General features: G+C 35.9%; 1 protein-coding gene across 2 annotated transcripts in view; it reads right to left on the bottom strand.

The window, feature by feature from the left end:
- Nucleotides 1–17,729, bottom strand: part of Pkc53e (Protein C kinase 53E) — a 59,646-nt gene extending 41,917 nt beyond the window's left edge. For both annotated transcript variants that reach the window (XM_070298624.1, XM_070298634.1), the window contains exon 1: nucleotides 16,797–17,729. In XM_070298624.1, the coding sequence (XP_070154725.1) occupies nucleotides 16,797–16,993 (197 nt within the window). In that variant the 5' untranslated portion in view covers nucleotides 16,994–17,729. The remainder of the gene's footprint in view (nucleotides 1–16,796) is intronic.
- Nucleotides 17,730–18,024: the final 295 nt, after the last annotated feature.

Below are 18,024 nucleotides of genomic sequence, written 5' to 3'. Positions count from 1 at the left end.
AGATGGAAAGCCATTCGAACGCGGAAGACGGCAGCCTAGAGTGCATCCCGGTGCATTGCATCATCCCATTCCCTTTATACAGCACAGGAGGAAATCCTGGCGGCAGCTAGCCGGGCGGCATATACATAAACCAGAGCGGGGGAGGACAAGAGCGACATGACAGGATTCTCACAAATTTCTGAGGTATGGTCGGGATTACGGGTATCCATATTCTGATATCCAATAATCCTGAATACGAGCGAATATGTGAAAATGCGAGATACGTACACATATGTATATCTGAGTATTATCATAATAACGAACGTTCTCTCGAAGTCGTTTTTCTTCGATAAGCAGTTTGCAAGCAAGATGCCCGGAGGGAATGTTTCTCATAAATAAAGCTAATACGCGGATGAGCTTTACTCATTGCATAAGCATAAAGTGGGTTTCTTCTTCTTCATTGCGATGTACATCAGATGCGGTGAAATGTTTCAATCCTTTATCGTTACCGTCGGGAATAACAGTGACACGACGAGCGATCTCGTTTAAAGAAAGACATCGTTGCATTTAAAGTGTTACTGTTATTTTTCCTTTTTTTTTTTGCACTTAAGTAGATAAAATCTCTAAACTTCGTAAAAATAAATAAAGAAAAATAAATTTTTGATAAAATTCACAAAGATGACAAAGATATATTTAATCTTTCGCGATAAATAAAGTTTTTAGGATCAAAAATATTTATGATAATAAATTAAAGAAAGATATAAATATACGTAAATTATATAAATATTGAAAAGTTTTCGAGTTGTTTCAATAAAAGATTGCAAGAGTCTAGATAATGACACGCAAATGTATAATAATTTATACGCGCGCAACATACGTAACTTCCTCTCTGTATCCATTATTTAGAATTAAAATTCTTACGTAAACGAAACAATGGACAATATGATATCTAATTAAAATTAATGAAATTAGTGATTTTTCTTTCGAAAGTGTGCTGTTAAATCGATATTATCTTTTAACGATTTTATAATAATTGTTAACTTTGCCATTATAAGTATTTACCCAATGAACTTAATCATCCCACTCAATCTTGTATCGAGCATATAAATCTCTTTCGAGGCGTCTGGTATGTAGAGACAATCTGGACTTATCCGATGGCGATGAATCATTGTTAAAGATTTGTTTAACAAGGGAGAAATCCTCTGAATCGTGCTTTCCGCGAGGCACAATTAGAATTGTCGAGCTGTCCCTCGTAATCTTGCATCTCCTCCCAGCAGGATAACACGATATCGTCTCGACATGACAACACATGACACCGGCCGAAGAGATATCCTTTCGACAGCTTGCGCACACTTGCGCCGATGAAGGCCTTCGATTTTTCGCGATTAACCTTTTACGCGGTCCTGACTACCCGTCTTCCGGTATCCAGCATCCGTCTTTTATACGTCTTAACGTCCGACAAGGTGGAAGCAGCTGTCGGTTCGTAATGATGTTGAGATTCACATAGCGGAGGTAAAAAACGTTTTTGCATTTAGAGTTGCCGGCACGAAAGAAATCTCAATTTTATCTCATAATAATATAAAATTTGAATAATATAATAATATATATAATTTAATAATACATGCATAAATGTATGTGTATATGTGCAGAAACGAATAGATGAGTTGTTAAAAAGAATATAGAAAAACATTTAACAAATGTTGTAAATTTATTTAAAAGTTAACTAAAATTTATATTATTGAATAATTTATAACGTTTTTATATCTTTAATTAAAATTTTTAATTGTCTTGAATAATGAATAAAAAAAAAATAGGGGTGTGCTCTAGATTCAGCACTAACAATAAGTTTGTCAATTTTATTAGTTGCATCTCTACTCTCTCTCTCTCTCTCTCTCTCTCTCTCTCTCTCTCTCTCTCTCTCTCTCTCTCTCTCTATCTCTCTCTCTAGACTTGCAATTTCTTGTTAAATTTTTACGACTCATGTATTTTCATGAACAAGATAAAATTTTATAAAAAGCGTTTCATATAAAATTTAATTATTTTATCATTTATTGTGATAATGTTTACGGTCCTATAAAAAGAAAAAACCATATCTTTTACAATAAATATATTATAAAGATAGCGTATATTTATATCTGATATAGATTGTAATATACAATAAATTTTCTTATCTATCTTTCCAATATATAAAATTTCCTCAGTAGTTTTACTGATTGAATTATATGAAAAAATATTTCCATGTTTTTTTTTTTTTTTAATTTGAATTCTCCTTCTCCTTCGAACCTATTAAATTATGCAAAAGCCAATAAGAATCTGCTCACGTTCATCAAAGAAACTTTGTTTCAACACGACGCACCGATAAGCCTCAACTTCCGGCCGATTCGATTATGAATCATGGCGAAAGGGTAGACCTGTGAAAGGAATGGAAGTCGACTTTTCTATCTATAAAATCACACCGAATAATTGCCGAGAAATAAAAGTCAGATACAAGAGATACAAAGTCGAATCGCACGTTTCCGTGGTCGATGAAATGTTAAATAATCGATGGCACTTCTCGTGCCGATTTATACGTCGATTCCAATCAACGACGACTATCGTGTAGTTCATATACGAGAGAAATTTACAATCAGCTAGAATAGAGCGCATCGACGAGAACACACCATGTAATTCGCTTCGCGCGAGCGTTTCAATTTTTTCCCGACTGGCCGTCGCACTCTCCGTCACAAGTGCTCTCGTCTCATCCGCTAAATGGACCGACACGAACTATACTTGACGATAATCGACGATGATCTGAGAACACGAAAAGTCGTCGATCGATGGACATAGAAACCGTTTTAAAACTTCGGCGATCGGTTTTCGTTGTCCATTAATATTTTAGTCAGTCACAAGTTCTTTGGCTGTCAATAATGATCATATTGGAAGAATTCCGATATTTTAGATGTGACAATATGAAATATTACCGGTTACGACAATTCTTCAGAATTTCTGCGGAAACTGAAGTAAAATATTGAAGAACTGGCCAGAGAGAAAAAGCGAAGAAGCTGTACTTCAAAAGGAACAAATATTCATAAAATAAAAATTCTTGCGCTGCAAACGCATCATTGAAACAGAATATTTCAAATAAATAATCAATTAGAGCCGATAATCAATTAGAATCGACCATTATTTGAAGAATCATAGTTTTATGAATCTGATTATTACAAAAATTAAATAAATGAAATAGATGAAAATCAGTAATAAATAATCTTTAAATATTATTGAACGAATAAGTCCCACAGGCCTAAGATATTTAATTTATGATTAATTTTTTTTTTTAATTTACACATATACAACATAAAAGAATAAATATAGACAATGCCTCATAATCGCAATAAAAATTTTTATTGCTCATAAATAAAGAAGCATTTTTACGTGAAGAGCTAAGCTTTAAGAGTTCAAAGCATCGCGTTTAACAACTAAATCCTTTTCACAATGTAATATTCCATTCTTCATTAGAAAAATTATTTAAAATGTGAATATTTAATAAAAGTTGGAGATGTGCGAATCTTTCGAGACACTCTGTGTCTGACTTTGGCACCAATAATGCGAGCGAGTGACGACGCCGCGTGTGCTGTAACGTACAATACCGTATTGTACGAGTGCAACAAAAGTCGGAGTTTGGCTGGCTATTTTCATCCCGAGTTCGGCCACTCTTTTCCCTTCCTCTTTCCCCTCCACGTTCCTCTCACCCTTCATTCTTATCGATTCGCGACCCTCCTACCGCATCTCTCTTGTGGCCTCGCCACAAAGCAGCCAGCCTGTGACACGCCACACGGTGAAACCGCTCTTATATGTATCTCCGAGTCGACGAAAGCAAACAGCGAGAAAGAAAGAGAAAGAGAGAAAGAAAGAAAATACGACAAAGAGTGCGAAAAATGCGACCCGTGGCTTTTACCCCGCTAATTCAGTCACTGTTAGCGAAAATAACGGCGGATAGTAAAAAAAAATATATATATATATATAATCTCGATTCCAACATTGTTCGGCAAAATAAATTTTGTAAACACGGATTATGATATCGTGATTTGCGAGAGGATACGCTACCACGGAAATATAAATCACAATTGCAAATGAGACAAGTTACAAGCAATGGAATTTTCGATATGAAAATGAAACGATCGGAAGCAAATATGGTCGAATGTTCCGTAAAGTAAGCTATTTGTATTCTCCGTTGAATGCATACCGAAGCGCGGATAGTGATATTTCAGAGTTTGACAATTTTCTGAAACACCTCCAGCAAAAGCACTCGAGTAAACCAACCCCGAATTCATGCTCTTCCCAATGTATAAATTCAAGAAACTGACAAGTAGTTCTGAAACAAATTATACCGTGACCGCCTTCGCTTCAGAGATGGGGAAAGAGATGAAGTTCCCACAATTCCGTACAGATTTCTATGCAAATTCGAGTTTCCATTGGTACATACATCCCGCGTACTATATATCAATCAGTGGGACAAATTGCGCGAACAAGATCGTCCAATTTTTACCAGGTTGTAGTTTAATGACTGCCAATTTCGAGGAAATTGCGCCGATTCGCGTTCGATCTTTCGGATCCGAAAGAAGATATTGCACATATATGGTATATATATATATATATGGTATATATATATATATACATTTATACGTAGCCGCATATGTTGTATATGTGTGTCGGATGCTGCAACGGATGTACATGTATAGCGCCGCTTCCATTTTACCTCGTCGGAAGCGTCGACTTTCATGCGGCCAGCTGTAGGTCGGCAGGCTAGTGTGTTTATTGAAAGCAAACGAAGCGCCCTTTCGTTCCGCCCTATTGCCGTGAAGCCCAGCGGTAGGGCCTCCCTCTGCTCTCTCTCTCTCTCTCTCTCTCTCTCTCTCTCTCTCTCTTTCTCTCTATCCTTCACTTTACTATATTATTTTCACTCGAGTCTATCGTCGGGTTAAAGACCCGTCACTCCAAACTGTCGACTGTTGCAAGATGGAGCTCTTCTTTCTCTCGTTCTCTCGTCGACCATGCTTTTCAAATATAACACATTTGGTCGGTAAAATGTAATCCTGTGCCCTATGGCAGATTTTGACGCAATTTTGCGACTTGGAAAAAAACGCGGTAAAATTTCGATAAGAATATGCTCGTCTCTTTCTATATTTCTCTCTTTCTCTCGTTTTCCTTTAAATAAATTTCTTCTATACTGGTTACGTATGAACACGTAGCGAAAAATATCTAGATATATAAATATATAACTTTTAAATATACATCACAATATATCATCTTGCTTTATATGCAAAAATTAAGATAATTTATGTAGAAAAATACAAAAGGATAAAATTAACAATTATTGTAAAGTTTCTCAAAATGGAAAAAAAAATGAAAATATTTATTTAGTTATAGTAATCGTCTCAAAATCGTAAAATAAAACAATTAATCTTTTTCTTGACAAATTTTCAGATTCTATTTATTCAAAAGTTTCAATTACTATATATCCTAAATGTAATAAACATAAAAGAAAAAAATTTTACCCTTTCCAAAATATATCATCAAAATTCAATTATGAGAGTATTGAATATCGCTTTAATACACTTTCCTATCTAAAAATAATATATATGATTACGAGATAATAAGCCGATCGCACAACTTAATAACGGAAAAATTGAAGATTGCGTGTGGTTTTTATATGGGTATCTAATACCTTCATTGCGCGCCCCTTTCTTTTTCGATCAAGCCAATGCAACGCGATCACCTGCATTGTACCAATATGCAAGTGGATCATTCATTTATCGTCACTCGAGGCGACTCGTAACTCTATCCAGGGCAATCTAATTTCATTATTCCGACGCGGACGATAAATGTGCGCGCAATTGCAGCGGAACCGTCATCTAGGCGTTGCCGTTGTCTCCGTCATAATATCATCGCGACATACGTCGTCGACACTTCAACGCGAAATCCCATACATATATCGAAGGATGTGCAAAATTGAGTGACGTATGAAATGAATCAATTTCGTTGCGCACAAACTATGTTTACGACGATCTTTCGTTCAATATATACAACGCATTCAAGAATTAAATCTTCAAGATTGCACGCTTCTTCATTACCATTAAAGTCAAATAATACTACGATAACAATAATATTCTTACAATTTGAATACCTCCAAGGAACTATCTGTATATACACAATTAACGGGAATTAATTTAGGAATATGTGCACAGTAAATTAAACACGGTGACATTTAAAGACATGTGTCGCGGCAAAATTTTCGATACTGTCCTACCGCGTACAATGGAAATTTATAAATATAATTTTGCTTAATGTATAAACCTTAAGTGACCACAGCATATTGTGTATAATGTTCAATCTTTTCATGTTTCTTTACAGAGCACGTCGCGATTTTTCACGATAAACATTATTGGAAAGATTATTGGATAAAATATCATTACCAATACGAATATACGGTCTCTCGACACACATATATAAAGTATTAAATTGTAAAGTACTCGAGAAGATATTTATTCTATAAATGCGAAATCCAAGATACGATTGAAAATCATACGATATTCACAAGTATACATTTGAAAATTGGATTCGAAATATATATAAAATATTGTACTATTATCGTCCGTATCTCAGATATGTATTTGAAATACCATACAGCAAATACACCGTGAGCAAAGAAAATGTTTGGAATAATTGCTTATCGTAACGCGAATGATAAAAACGCGGCTACAGTCGCGGAGACTTCGAGAAGCTCGTCGTCACGTCGCGTTTCTCGACGATCTCGTGACAAGCATCGTTGCATGTAGAAGAGCCTCAAGAACTCGGCGTAAAAAGCACCTAATACCCGAAGATCAGCGTCACAGCTACGTAAAATTGCGTAACGTCGCGACGTAATCTCGTTACGAATGAATTGGACGAAGCACCGCAAAGCTTCTACAGCCGTGAACTTTCATCGGAAAGAAAGAAAGAAGGGATAACCCGATAGCCATCTGTTTTCTCGGCCTTACGCGCTATTAATCCCTTCGATATTTGTCTATGTTTATTACGCATTGTCGTGTCTCATTGACGTCATTCTCATTGAGCTCATTTAAGCGCACGAAAAAAAAAGACAAATTTTTTTAAAAATCTATTATACCTTTCGACGAAATTTATGTCGGTGTGGATTTTATATATTTTCCGTATATTATTTTAGTACATTATTTAAAATATATCGGTATATGGAACTTCCAAATAAATTCATGCCAAAAAAAATTTTTTTTTTTTTTTTGGATGTTAAGAATGAGTACAGATCAAGCCGCACTTATTTTTTCTAGATAATTTAGAAACTATCGTAAAATAGGAATTATCTGTTGTATGTATGTTGCCCTAGATATTTACTCGTATATATTATCTTCCCGTAGTGTTATGCATTTTGTCAACTCGAAAAAAGAGTGCATAAAAAACGAGTTACAAGAATATATATGCAAAAACATTGTACGGCATGTTACTACAAGTACACATGTTACAGCATCACGCTGTAACATAATGAAACATCCTCCCAAACGAACTTTAGAGGCGAATGGAAATATAACAGTAAAACGTTTTTCATAATGAGCGTAAAAGCGCAATGCTCTTTTCAACAATAAATAATGAATTAGATGTAAATTGTAGCTTACAATTTTAGGCAAAAGCTTAAAAGAGGGACAAACAAACTATACTTTATAAGAGCGATTGAGGAAACATATTGATATATTTCACTCTGAAAAAATAAAATGATAAAAAGAGGAGAAAAAGTTTTTGAATAAATAAATATTATAACAAATTTTATTATTTCATTTTAATTTTTATTATAAAAAATATGTATTATTATATAAAGTTCTCTCTCTCTCTCTCTTTCTCTCTCTTTCTGTGAATGAATGTATTTTTATATTCTACCGATGAATTAACTCGCCTTCTTTACTTAATACTAAAATAGATTTATATAAGAGATGAAATATGCTAATTTCATATCCTACACGGATAATCAAATATCTCAACAATGCACAACTCGACAGTTGAATACAAACTGGTTACATTTACTTGCTTATGCATTAATATTTTGCAGAAAAATATGTCTTTCAGAATATTTTTAAAACATCAGTTGTTAGATGTTGATTAAATCACGTTAGCATCTGTACATATATTACTGACAAGAAAAAAAAAACATTCCAAAACAAAATATTTTCCCAAGATTTCTGTATAATTCCGAATGAAGATTCTATCTCGCAAACATTGAATATAAAAATGGTACTTGTGTTAAGATATCAGAAGATATGCATATATTTTATTTATCTATAAATAAAGAAAATTGTTACAAATAATTATCGAGAAAAATTAACGAGTCCCTTAATTAGCAGCAATCCTGACAGTCACAAAAGTGAACGACCGTGTCTCGCAGAATGTTTTGCTTCTTATATTAATCGGCTATTAATGAGACAATATCCGGATCGATTTGTCGAGTGTATAACGACGTCATCATGGTTGTTAGCGATTTACCACGATCGAAGCGGATCGTGACGCGAGTGCTGAAGTGTCGTCCGCATATGTTTGGTGATGAAACGTCAACGTGATCCGACCAGGATAATTCACTCACATCCAATCATCAATCACGCGTCGCTAATCCTGGGTTCTGATCGAATGCGATCTGCGCAACTAATGAAACTCGCTTAATTTCAGGCGATTTAATTCTCGACACAATGTAAATCCAAAGAGAGCGACTTTATTTTATTTCGCGTCGACGGGACGCGCGACCCGCTTCTTTCACGTCCCATTTCATATCCGATACGTCGAAGGAAAAATGCGCCGATAAATCAACAGTATCCGCAAAACGTTTCTCCTTTTCTCGAAGGTATGCCCTCGTTCTTAATTCATTTTTATCGCTAACGCCATTATCATAAAATTACATTCGATAGCAAAACCGATAATCATAAAAAGCTCATATCACTTTATAAATCTCTAATTAATATTACAAAAATGAAATAAATGAGATATAAATGATATAAATAAAAAATACATATGTCTTTTTCTTAAGGAATTTTCAGCTTTTTCTATACTTAAAATTGAAAATTTGAAAGCTTCCGATCGCCAGATCTCGGCTATTTCAATTTTAATGAGAATAATGTGAAGAATCTGAAACCGCTATAAAGTTGTCGATGGAAATGACTTTCGTCAATCAACATCAAGACAGAAATAGTAACGGCATCTTCATCTTCGAGAGAAGCCGATCGCCTCTCACCGTGAAAAAACTCATTACATCAAAGTTTGCAATGTAATATTCAAGCCGCAAACGTGCTCTGCAGATTTTGAAAAACAAGTTCGAACAAAAACAGTAGATCTATAATGTCAATTTAAATAAGTTTAATTCAAAATTAATTTAACTTAAATACTTTTATTATCAAAAATTTTCTGCTTTTCTGCACTCAAAATTAATTCAACTATCATAAGTAGAAATTTTCGAAAATTCTATTTCAAATTTTGCTGCACTTTAAGGAGCATCGGCCTATTTTCCAGTTACTATTTTCCATCACAGAAAAGGGGACACAAGGATCAACAACTATGCTCATTGCGAACTCGTTGGTTGTATCATATAGAACGCTATATGTATGTATGTGTACCCGTGTGTATACCCGCGTGTATATACGTGAAATATGAGACAGTCTGTCAGCGGCAAGTGGACGGAAGGATCAGATGTTTTGTGCGACGATTTACAGGCCTATATGTACAGATCCATTTGGTATATACAAATGTATGTGTATATATATGATATGTGTGTGTGCACGCGAGTATATATTTATACTTATATAATATATTCGATATATTTTCGCAAAGTGCACGCGGCAGTCCGAGATCCCCAGAATTGCATTTAAATTGTCGCGAGCAGCATTAGAAAGAATAGATGCGGTGACGAACGACTAGAGACGGAAGTCGCGCGGAAAACGAGATTTCTTCTCAAAAAGAAAATCACGTAAAAAGCGAAAAATACAAGAGAATTTAATTTTCTAGCAATCTAAGGGAGGCAGAGAAAAGAGACGAATTTGTGCCGATACAGATCTGTAAGCCATATAAGAGTGATATATTAACTTTTTTTTTTTTTTTAAATTAAATATCAGAAAAAAAAGTAAAAAGATTTGCAAAATTTTATGATACCAATGAATAATTATCATTAACTCGTTAGTCGAATTATTGGTGTAATATAGAAACAATGATTAGAAATCACATTTCAATCAAAAAAAGAAGAGAAAGAAAAAGAAAGAACTACTATATAGCACTGTTAACTTAGCTTTGCTAAGTGATAAGTGCCTTAACTGTAATATTAAATATAATAATTCAGATCGCTGTGTAAATAAAAAATAGATCAATGCATAATAAATTTTCAATAAGTTAATAGTTATCATAGTTTGATAATTTTACTATTATGGTAACCAAATATCTTTCATTTTATGAAATATTTAATGAGATATTTTATATATTTAAATATAACAAATAAAATTTTATATATACATATATAATACAAATAAAGATAGTGGGGAAAGTAGTGTAAATGATAACTTGAAAATATTTTTCAGACGATCGTAAGGTGACGTTAAATAAAAATTTTTATTTCGCAAAAGTCACTGTACGATTGCCTTATTTATCTCAATTGGTTTTATTTACGTTATATATGTCAGTTAATTTTGCGCCATTCCCTCCGCGAATCGACGATTCAGAAAAATTAATTGCGCGCGAGATAATATTGGCGTAACAGTGTCGATACATGTAGTTTTTGCTCCGCGCTGATAACCAAGATATGAAAGAGCGGACCAAACGATACATATGGACTTCCTCTTCGATAAAGTGACCAGCGAAAACCGCACGACTCGATAACGATTTACGAGCTGAAAAGCGGTGGTTGCGGCACGCTGTGACACACGTGAGCCACACCATACAAAATCAGAAAACCCGTGGAAATAAATCTTATTTGTCGCCGTAATCGTGCGCATGTGTGTACGTACGGAAGCTCTGTACGTACATATGTGTGATTAGATCAATACGCGCGAATGAAAACAACCAATGCAATTCAATATCCCGAAGAAAAAAGTCAACAGAATACATTTTTTTTCTCATACAGAATTATAGACGCTTCTCAAGAAACTGCTCGAAATAGCGCTTTAAATTTAAAAAATTAATTAATGATACTAAAATATAAATATATAATACAATATAATATTATTACAATTTCATATTACAATATCATAATATTTCGAATTTAATAAATTTAAAAAATAAAGCCTTTTTAAAATGATTACTTCGTTGTAGCGATCATATGTCAGTTTTGATCATAATTCAATGTAAAAATTTACTATATATGATTTTTAGATTTTCAATATTCCGATTCTAGAAATACAAACATATATATATATATATATATATATAACATATAATAAAAGTACAATATAAAAATAGCTCATTCTTGTGAACAATACAAAGCTGTATGTACATATATAAGATGCATATACAGTTTCTTCCTTGAATGATAGAACGCGGGAAACGTCTTTTGTCTCCCTAACAAAATGGCACATTGATTTTTTTTCTTGCGCCGACTTGGCGTCTGGATAATAAGATTCGCGAGCCCCGAGAAACACGAAATTGGCCAAAGACACTGAATCCGAATAGAAGGTTACAGACATAAATCTGTCCCGACCGGTTCTATTAATCTGCCATTCCCTTTTTTACGTAATGCATAGTCCGCTCGCCAATATCCGTAGCTTCGTTAGCGAAACGTTACGCAACGTCGACAAAGAATTAATTCTAGCCACGTAGCTCCTCTCTGTACACGCGATATCGCGAACTCCGTTATTACCTTCATTACAATGCGCCTAATTAGAATTACTCATTTCGTGTCAGTGAGAGGTATGTTGAAAATATAAAAATAAGATCTATGAATAAAGTTAATAAGTCATCGTCAAAATATGACTTCCGCAATAACGATTCGTGAACATTTTTATGCTACGGAATTTATAAATTTCGGAAAAAGAATCGATTACAATAATTATAAATTTTTTCACTTTGATTTTTATTAGAGATAACCGCAGTGTAGAATAAAATGTTAAATAAGTAATAAAAAAATCGTTAAATTTTGTAAAATTATTATTCCATCCTACACAAAAAAAAAAATAGTACAAATTTACCGATTTACTGATTTTATTGTTAATAATCTAACAAATATAAATAATTGAGACATGACAATATGAAATATTATCGACTATAACAATTTTTTAAAGTGTCTGCGGGAATTGAAATAAAATATTGAAAAGAGAAGGAAAAAAAGGGAAGCGCATATATTACCATATGTCCCAAAAGGACAATCATTTAGAAGAGAAGGAGACAAATTACAGTTGAGAATTCTAGCAAACCCTATATTTAGTCTTCAATATTAACATATAGTAGATAAAAAAAAAATACTTTTACACTATACTGATACAATAGAAATATTTTTTTCTCTAGTAGAGAAATACTTTACAATAATATTTTTCTCCTTTATTTAAAATTATCCTCGAAAAGACAGATGCGCGTGTGCGCGAGAATATACAATAGTTTTTACTTTTTTTTTATTTGAAAATTATATTTTGATCTCCTAATATCAATAACGCATGCCTGACCCGAGCATGGACACCGGGCACACATACGAGCGACAGACACTGCAGGCTGGTCGAAAAGACCGACGCAGGGGTGCAAGCGTACGATGAGAGCGACCCGGGATATGTTGCATCGTCGCAAAATGCATTTCGCTATCATGATGCACGCGCCTCGCGGAACATCGTGCAACAAATTTGACGGTGCGTGTCATCATTCGTCAGGTTCGTTGGTCACGAACTGTTATCGACAATCGTCGATACATCATGCCAGACGCAATGTCATGAGTTTTTATCGCAACGTGTCTTCACATACGAATCGAGAGACGTCCACTTGATAGCCTCGTTTCGAATATCGAGCGAGTTTCGCGACGAGACAAAGAAAGATATCATTTCACGAATTCGACAAATACGCCAATCAATAGCTAAAATTAATCACGGATGAGAAGAATCGATCATTATTTTTCGAGAATCCTGTGATTAACACATATGTGATTTAAACGGTGATTAAGTTAAAAATTATTTCGACTTTTTTTTATAAAATTAATATATATCGCAATGAAAAGATTGGTCAATAAGTTTATGCGAGCATATAAATACATGTAGATACATATATATACAGAAGTACTAAAGATGTTACAGGTTAATATTTCTGAAACTGAACAAAATATATGAAATTCTTATTTTTTGGTGAATGTTTGATATCGAAGCGGACATTTGACGGAAAAATTAAACTTGCACTTTGCAGTTAACATGCGAAATTAATAATTTTAAAATAAGGATTTCGTGTTCAGTTTTAAAAATATTAGCCTGTAACACTTTTAATGATTCATCCTGAAATTTTATGAATAAAAAATGTCGATAATCTAACAAAAATAGTCGGCCATCAATTTTCCTATCCGCAAGATCCGATGAATAGTTTTCGTCGTTGTCGTTACGAATATTGATATGATATATAATGTGCAAATGGGTATTTCCTATCTGTTTTGACGTCGTAGATGTCAACGCGTAATATATCGTATCTATATCATGAAACGAATATCTTGAATCAATGTTAAGAATGTCACCAATGTTCTATAGATATTTGAAATAGAAGAGATTTAAAAGGATAATAAATAAACTGTGCGTCAATCGTTTTTAATCGTTTTTATAATCCTTTAAATAATTTCTGTTTTAAAAGAGAGAGAGAGAGAGAGAGCTCCGACATCAATCGTGATCATGTCAACGAAATTTCAAATTGCTGCTGACACGAATATTTAAATGATACACATGCAAATTATTTCTGCTTCATGTTATTCATGCCATTCTACCTTTTTTCCTTCACATATATATAAAAAAATAAAATATTCCGCAAAAATCTCTAGAGAGACTTGAGATTTTCCATACGCTGAATAAAATTCTATCACATTAGAATTAAATACGAGAGAATCATAGGATAGAATATATGTATAAGAATCAAGGATTCAAATAATAATGTTATAAAATAATGAACGTTACAAAATTATGTGTAAGCTATTTAAATAATAAATGAAAATTCAAAAATCCATAAATTTGAGATTCATAAATTCGAGAACTCGGATATACGCGAGATAAATCGTACTTTAGTATTGTATTCCCTGCTCATTAATTAAAGTAGCGTAATAATTTGAATCTCATTGTAAAATTACGCCACTATTATAATTCTAGAACGAGTTGAAAATTACTTTAATGGAGCTGGGAAATTCCCGATTATGACTAAATGCGAAATGTTCCATTTCCAAAAAGCGACGGGAATAAATTCCACATCAATCGTGTATCGAACGAACCAATTGTATCTTGTTACCGAAACGGATCCCAAATTTTCTCATCAGTACGATATCGAAAGAGGGTGAGCCCGAGGATTCTCTGCCGTAACGTACGCGCTCCCTCCATAGGAGGTTGGCACGCGCGCGCGCACGCACGCACGCCCGTACGCACGCATCCGTAAAGACGTACGCGCGCGCACTTCCCATCCAAGCGGCGTCGTCGCTTCTCGTATTACGGTAGAGTGGTTTCTAATTCGGACGGATATAGAGGAAGAACGGCGTGAGTGCGTCAAGGCCGAAGCGTTTAACTATTGGCCGCTCCGCTCGACCGGCCGGCCGGCCCGGGAGCCGGATTATTGACTGAATTTATGGATCTGTGTCCGCCATAGCACGGAGAGACGAAGATGACCGGTATCTTGTCGTGACGCGGAAGAAGCTGTTACATACACACACACACACACACACACATCGGCCCCATTAGTCCCGTAAACATTTACGAAAAGATGAACGAAGTTTCGGGTAAACAGGGCGCCTTTGACGAACCGATTCCTCACACGATAAATCGCGGTGCAGAAATCAATATCTATATATAAAGAATTATTTTATCTTCAAGGAATTTAAAAACAAAATTAATATATATTTTCTATTTTTTTAAATTAGTAAACGATAAATGTATATATATATTGTTAAGGATCGCAATCGAAAAAGAAACCACAGCCCGGGTTAATTTTATTAAATTGCAAAATGTGGGCGAGGTTGCCGGAAAAAGGCCGCGTTGCCCTGAGGGAGTTGAGTGTCTCTACTTATAATTAACCCCAAACTCCATTATCAATATGCCACCAAAGATCCGAAGATAGAAGCGGCATGTACAAAAGCAGATTAACGATCTAATGAAGAGAGAGAGAGAGAGAGAGAGAGAGAGAGAGAGAGAGACATCGGAGCGAGAGCTCTCCTGCATTTTCCCTCCGTTATGTCATAAACCCTGAATACGATTTTACGATATTGAAAATTTTCACACGCTAATTTGACAACAGAAGGAAGTATCCTATACAGCGCATGCAGCGTAAAAAAAAAAATATATATATATATATAAAAAGAGAGAGATATTAAGCGATGTCTCTGTACACGAGCTATACATCGATGTTAATTGAGTAGGGATACTCATTGTCAGTTAATTGTTGAGTGAGGATAGCATATAGTTCCATATGCCACTCGATAGAGATTATGAATCTTTCATTGCATATAATACCGTAAAAACTTACGATTAACACAGCCAAAGAAGAATAAATAAACGAGATTAGAGCGTCGTTGATAATGTCAACACGTAACTGATCGTTCTTGATCGCGATATTTATAATCAGCATCAAATATCAAAATAAAATAATGACACCTCGATTATAGTTGTCCCTTATCTACAAGAAAAATTAATTAAATCTGTTTATATATATATTTTTAAATATTTAATGTGTGTGTGTGTGTGTGTGTGTGTGTATATATATATATATATATATGTCAAATATTAAAAAAGAATAGAAAACAAGCAACCATTTGACAAAATAATTTTAATTGTCTTGTTTTATAAAAATTATTACAGCTGATATTAAATTTGTACAGTTTAGACCGGGAATAACTTGAAAGAATTCAACCCGTAAATTTAAATGTCATTAAAAGCAACGCGCGTGCCGGGTGAAAATTATAAATATTTAAATTATCCGAGATCACAAAATCAATAGGAAAGAGTTTATAAACATTTCTTGATAGCCAAACAGGCCTATATCCAAGCCATTCCCTCGTGATGAGCTTCCCCCCCGAGGCGTTCACCCGCTCTTCTCCCGGGGATGCAAACTCGATCGTTACTGGAACGCATCCGATGCATAGATACGTTTGTGTATGAAGAGCAAAAGCTCCATTCCAGCTCTGTATTTTCGAGAAAATGCGCTCGCGAATAATAAAAGGCTAATGATAGTAACGAATCATAACAGAGTCGAAAAGCCAAAAATACGAATAGTAGAATGCAGACATGATTACGCGGTGAATCCGAGAAAGATGCGAATTCGGCGAATCGTATCTGGATCATCTTATCATTTAAAGCGATATCTTTGGAGGAGAAATTTTTTTTGCATTTCAGTATAGATTTTTTTTCTCCAACCGATACATTATATCCTTTAGAAATAATGTCTCGTCTCTGTTTTAAAAATTAATCGATTCTAGTCAATGATCCATCGCGTAGTACGATGTATCGTAGATATAACAGAGGAAACTAATCTATCAATGCATCCTGATGCATTCGGTATTAAACAACGAGGAAAGTAACGAAGGAAGTAACCGACGCGTCGCGCAGAACGACCCAAGTTTACGAAAAGTATAGTGTCATACATATATAAATACTACTCACCATATGAAGTCCTTGCAGTGACTGCAGAAGGTGGGCTGCTTGAAGAACCTTGGCATGAAGCTATGGTTCTTGACCATGTAGACATTCTTCTTCTTGAGAGCGCCCTTCCGGCCCCGCAACTTGTTGGCAAAATAGGTGTTGGAGTCGCCGGTCCCGAGGGAGTCCTCGCACGTGTTGTTCTCCGGATCGTCCGCCATGGTGCCGCCGCCGCTGATGCTGCTACTAGGTGCTGATCGACCGATCGACGATCAATCGACGTCGATGGTGTCCCGAGCTACCCGCGAACGGCTCGTCGCCGGGGACGCCGGCCTCTCCGGGATCTCGATCAGAGTCCGCGGTTCCGCGTTCTTCTACCTCTCGGCACTTGGTTGCCCGCGCGCGCTATTTCGCTTTCGAGGAACGCGAGACGTTGTCGATGACAGACGACGATCGAACTGGCACAGAGAGAAGACCGCGCGCGAAAGCTGTCACACGGCGCACCGACCGACGACGGTATGTCTCGCGCGCGCGATGCTTGACGGACGACGGAGAAGGGAGCGAGGGGAGGGTGAGGTGGGATGGAAGGGGCAGAGAGAGAGCGAGAGAGATGACGGAACGATTTAACGCTCTCTGTCGACGTGAGCGCGCGCGGTTCGCTCGAGCTGTCCAACGTGCCCCACGACGTCCAACGCGAGCCTAGGTGCTTGGCTAGGTAGCGTATTCTCCTACTGTACTACTGCGTGTGTTCTCCTCCCACATTTGATCTCACAGCGACGACGTCTCTCCCTCTCGCAGTTCCACCGGACGATGGTCCATCCCGTCTCGCTCCAACCTCGCGCAGGAATCTCTCCTTCTCTCTCCTTCACTGTGTCGCTCACTTTATATAGCGCACGTTACCTTCCTCTCTCGCGCATACCGGGCTTGCCCGGCATCGACTCTACTTAACTATAGTTTTCCTCTCTCTCTCTCTCTCTCTCTCTCTCTATTTTACTTCTGTGAAATACGGCACCTTCTCGTTTTCTCCCCCTCTCACTTCTATTTTACATTTGTATCAGCGATTACTACACTTGGATTATATCGCGCGTCACGCTGTCTCTCTTCCGCTCGCTCGCTCCCTCTGTCGGTCGAGAGAACTCCTTGTCCGACGCCCACTTCTCTCCTTTCACGCTAGTTCTCTCTTTTTCTCTCTCGATACACTTCTTTCTCTCGCTCCTCAACGATTTTCTGTCTCCCTCTTCCTTCCCCTACT

The sequence above is a fragment of the Polyergus mexicanus genome, unplaced genomic scaffold (genome assembly GCF_030449975.1).
Source record: "Polyergus mexicanus isolate NDT 795.1 unplaced genomic scaffold, iyPolMexi1.0 SCAF_1, whole genome shotgun sequence".
NCBI lineage: Eukaryota > Metazoa > Arthropoda > Insecta > Hymenoptera > Formicidae > Polyergus > Polyergus mexicanus.
This window is presented reverse-complemented; position numbering and strand designations above follow the sequence as displayed.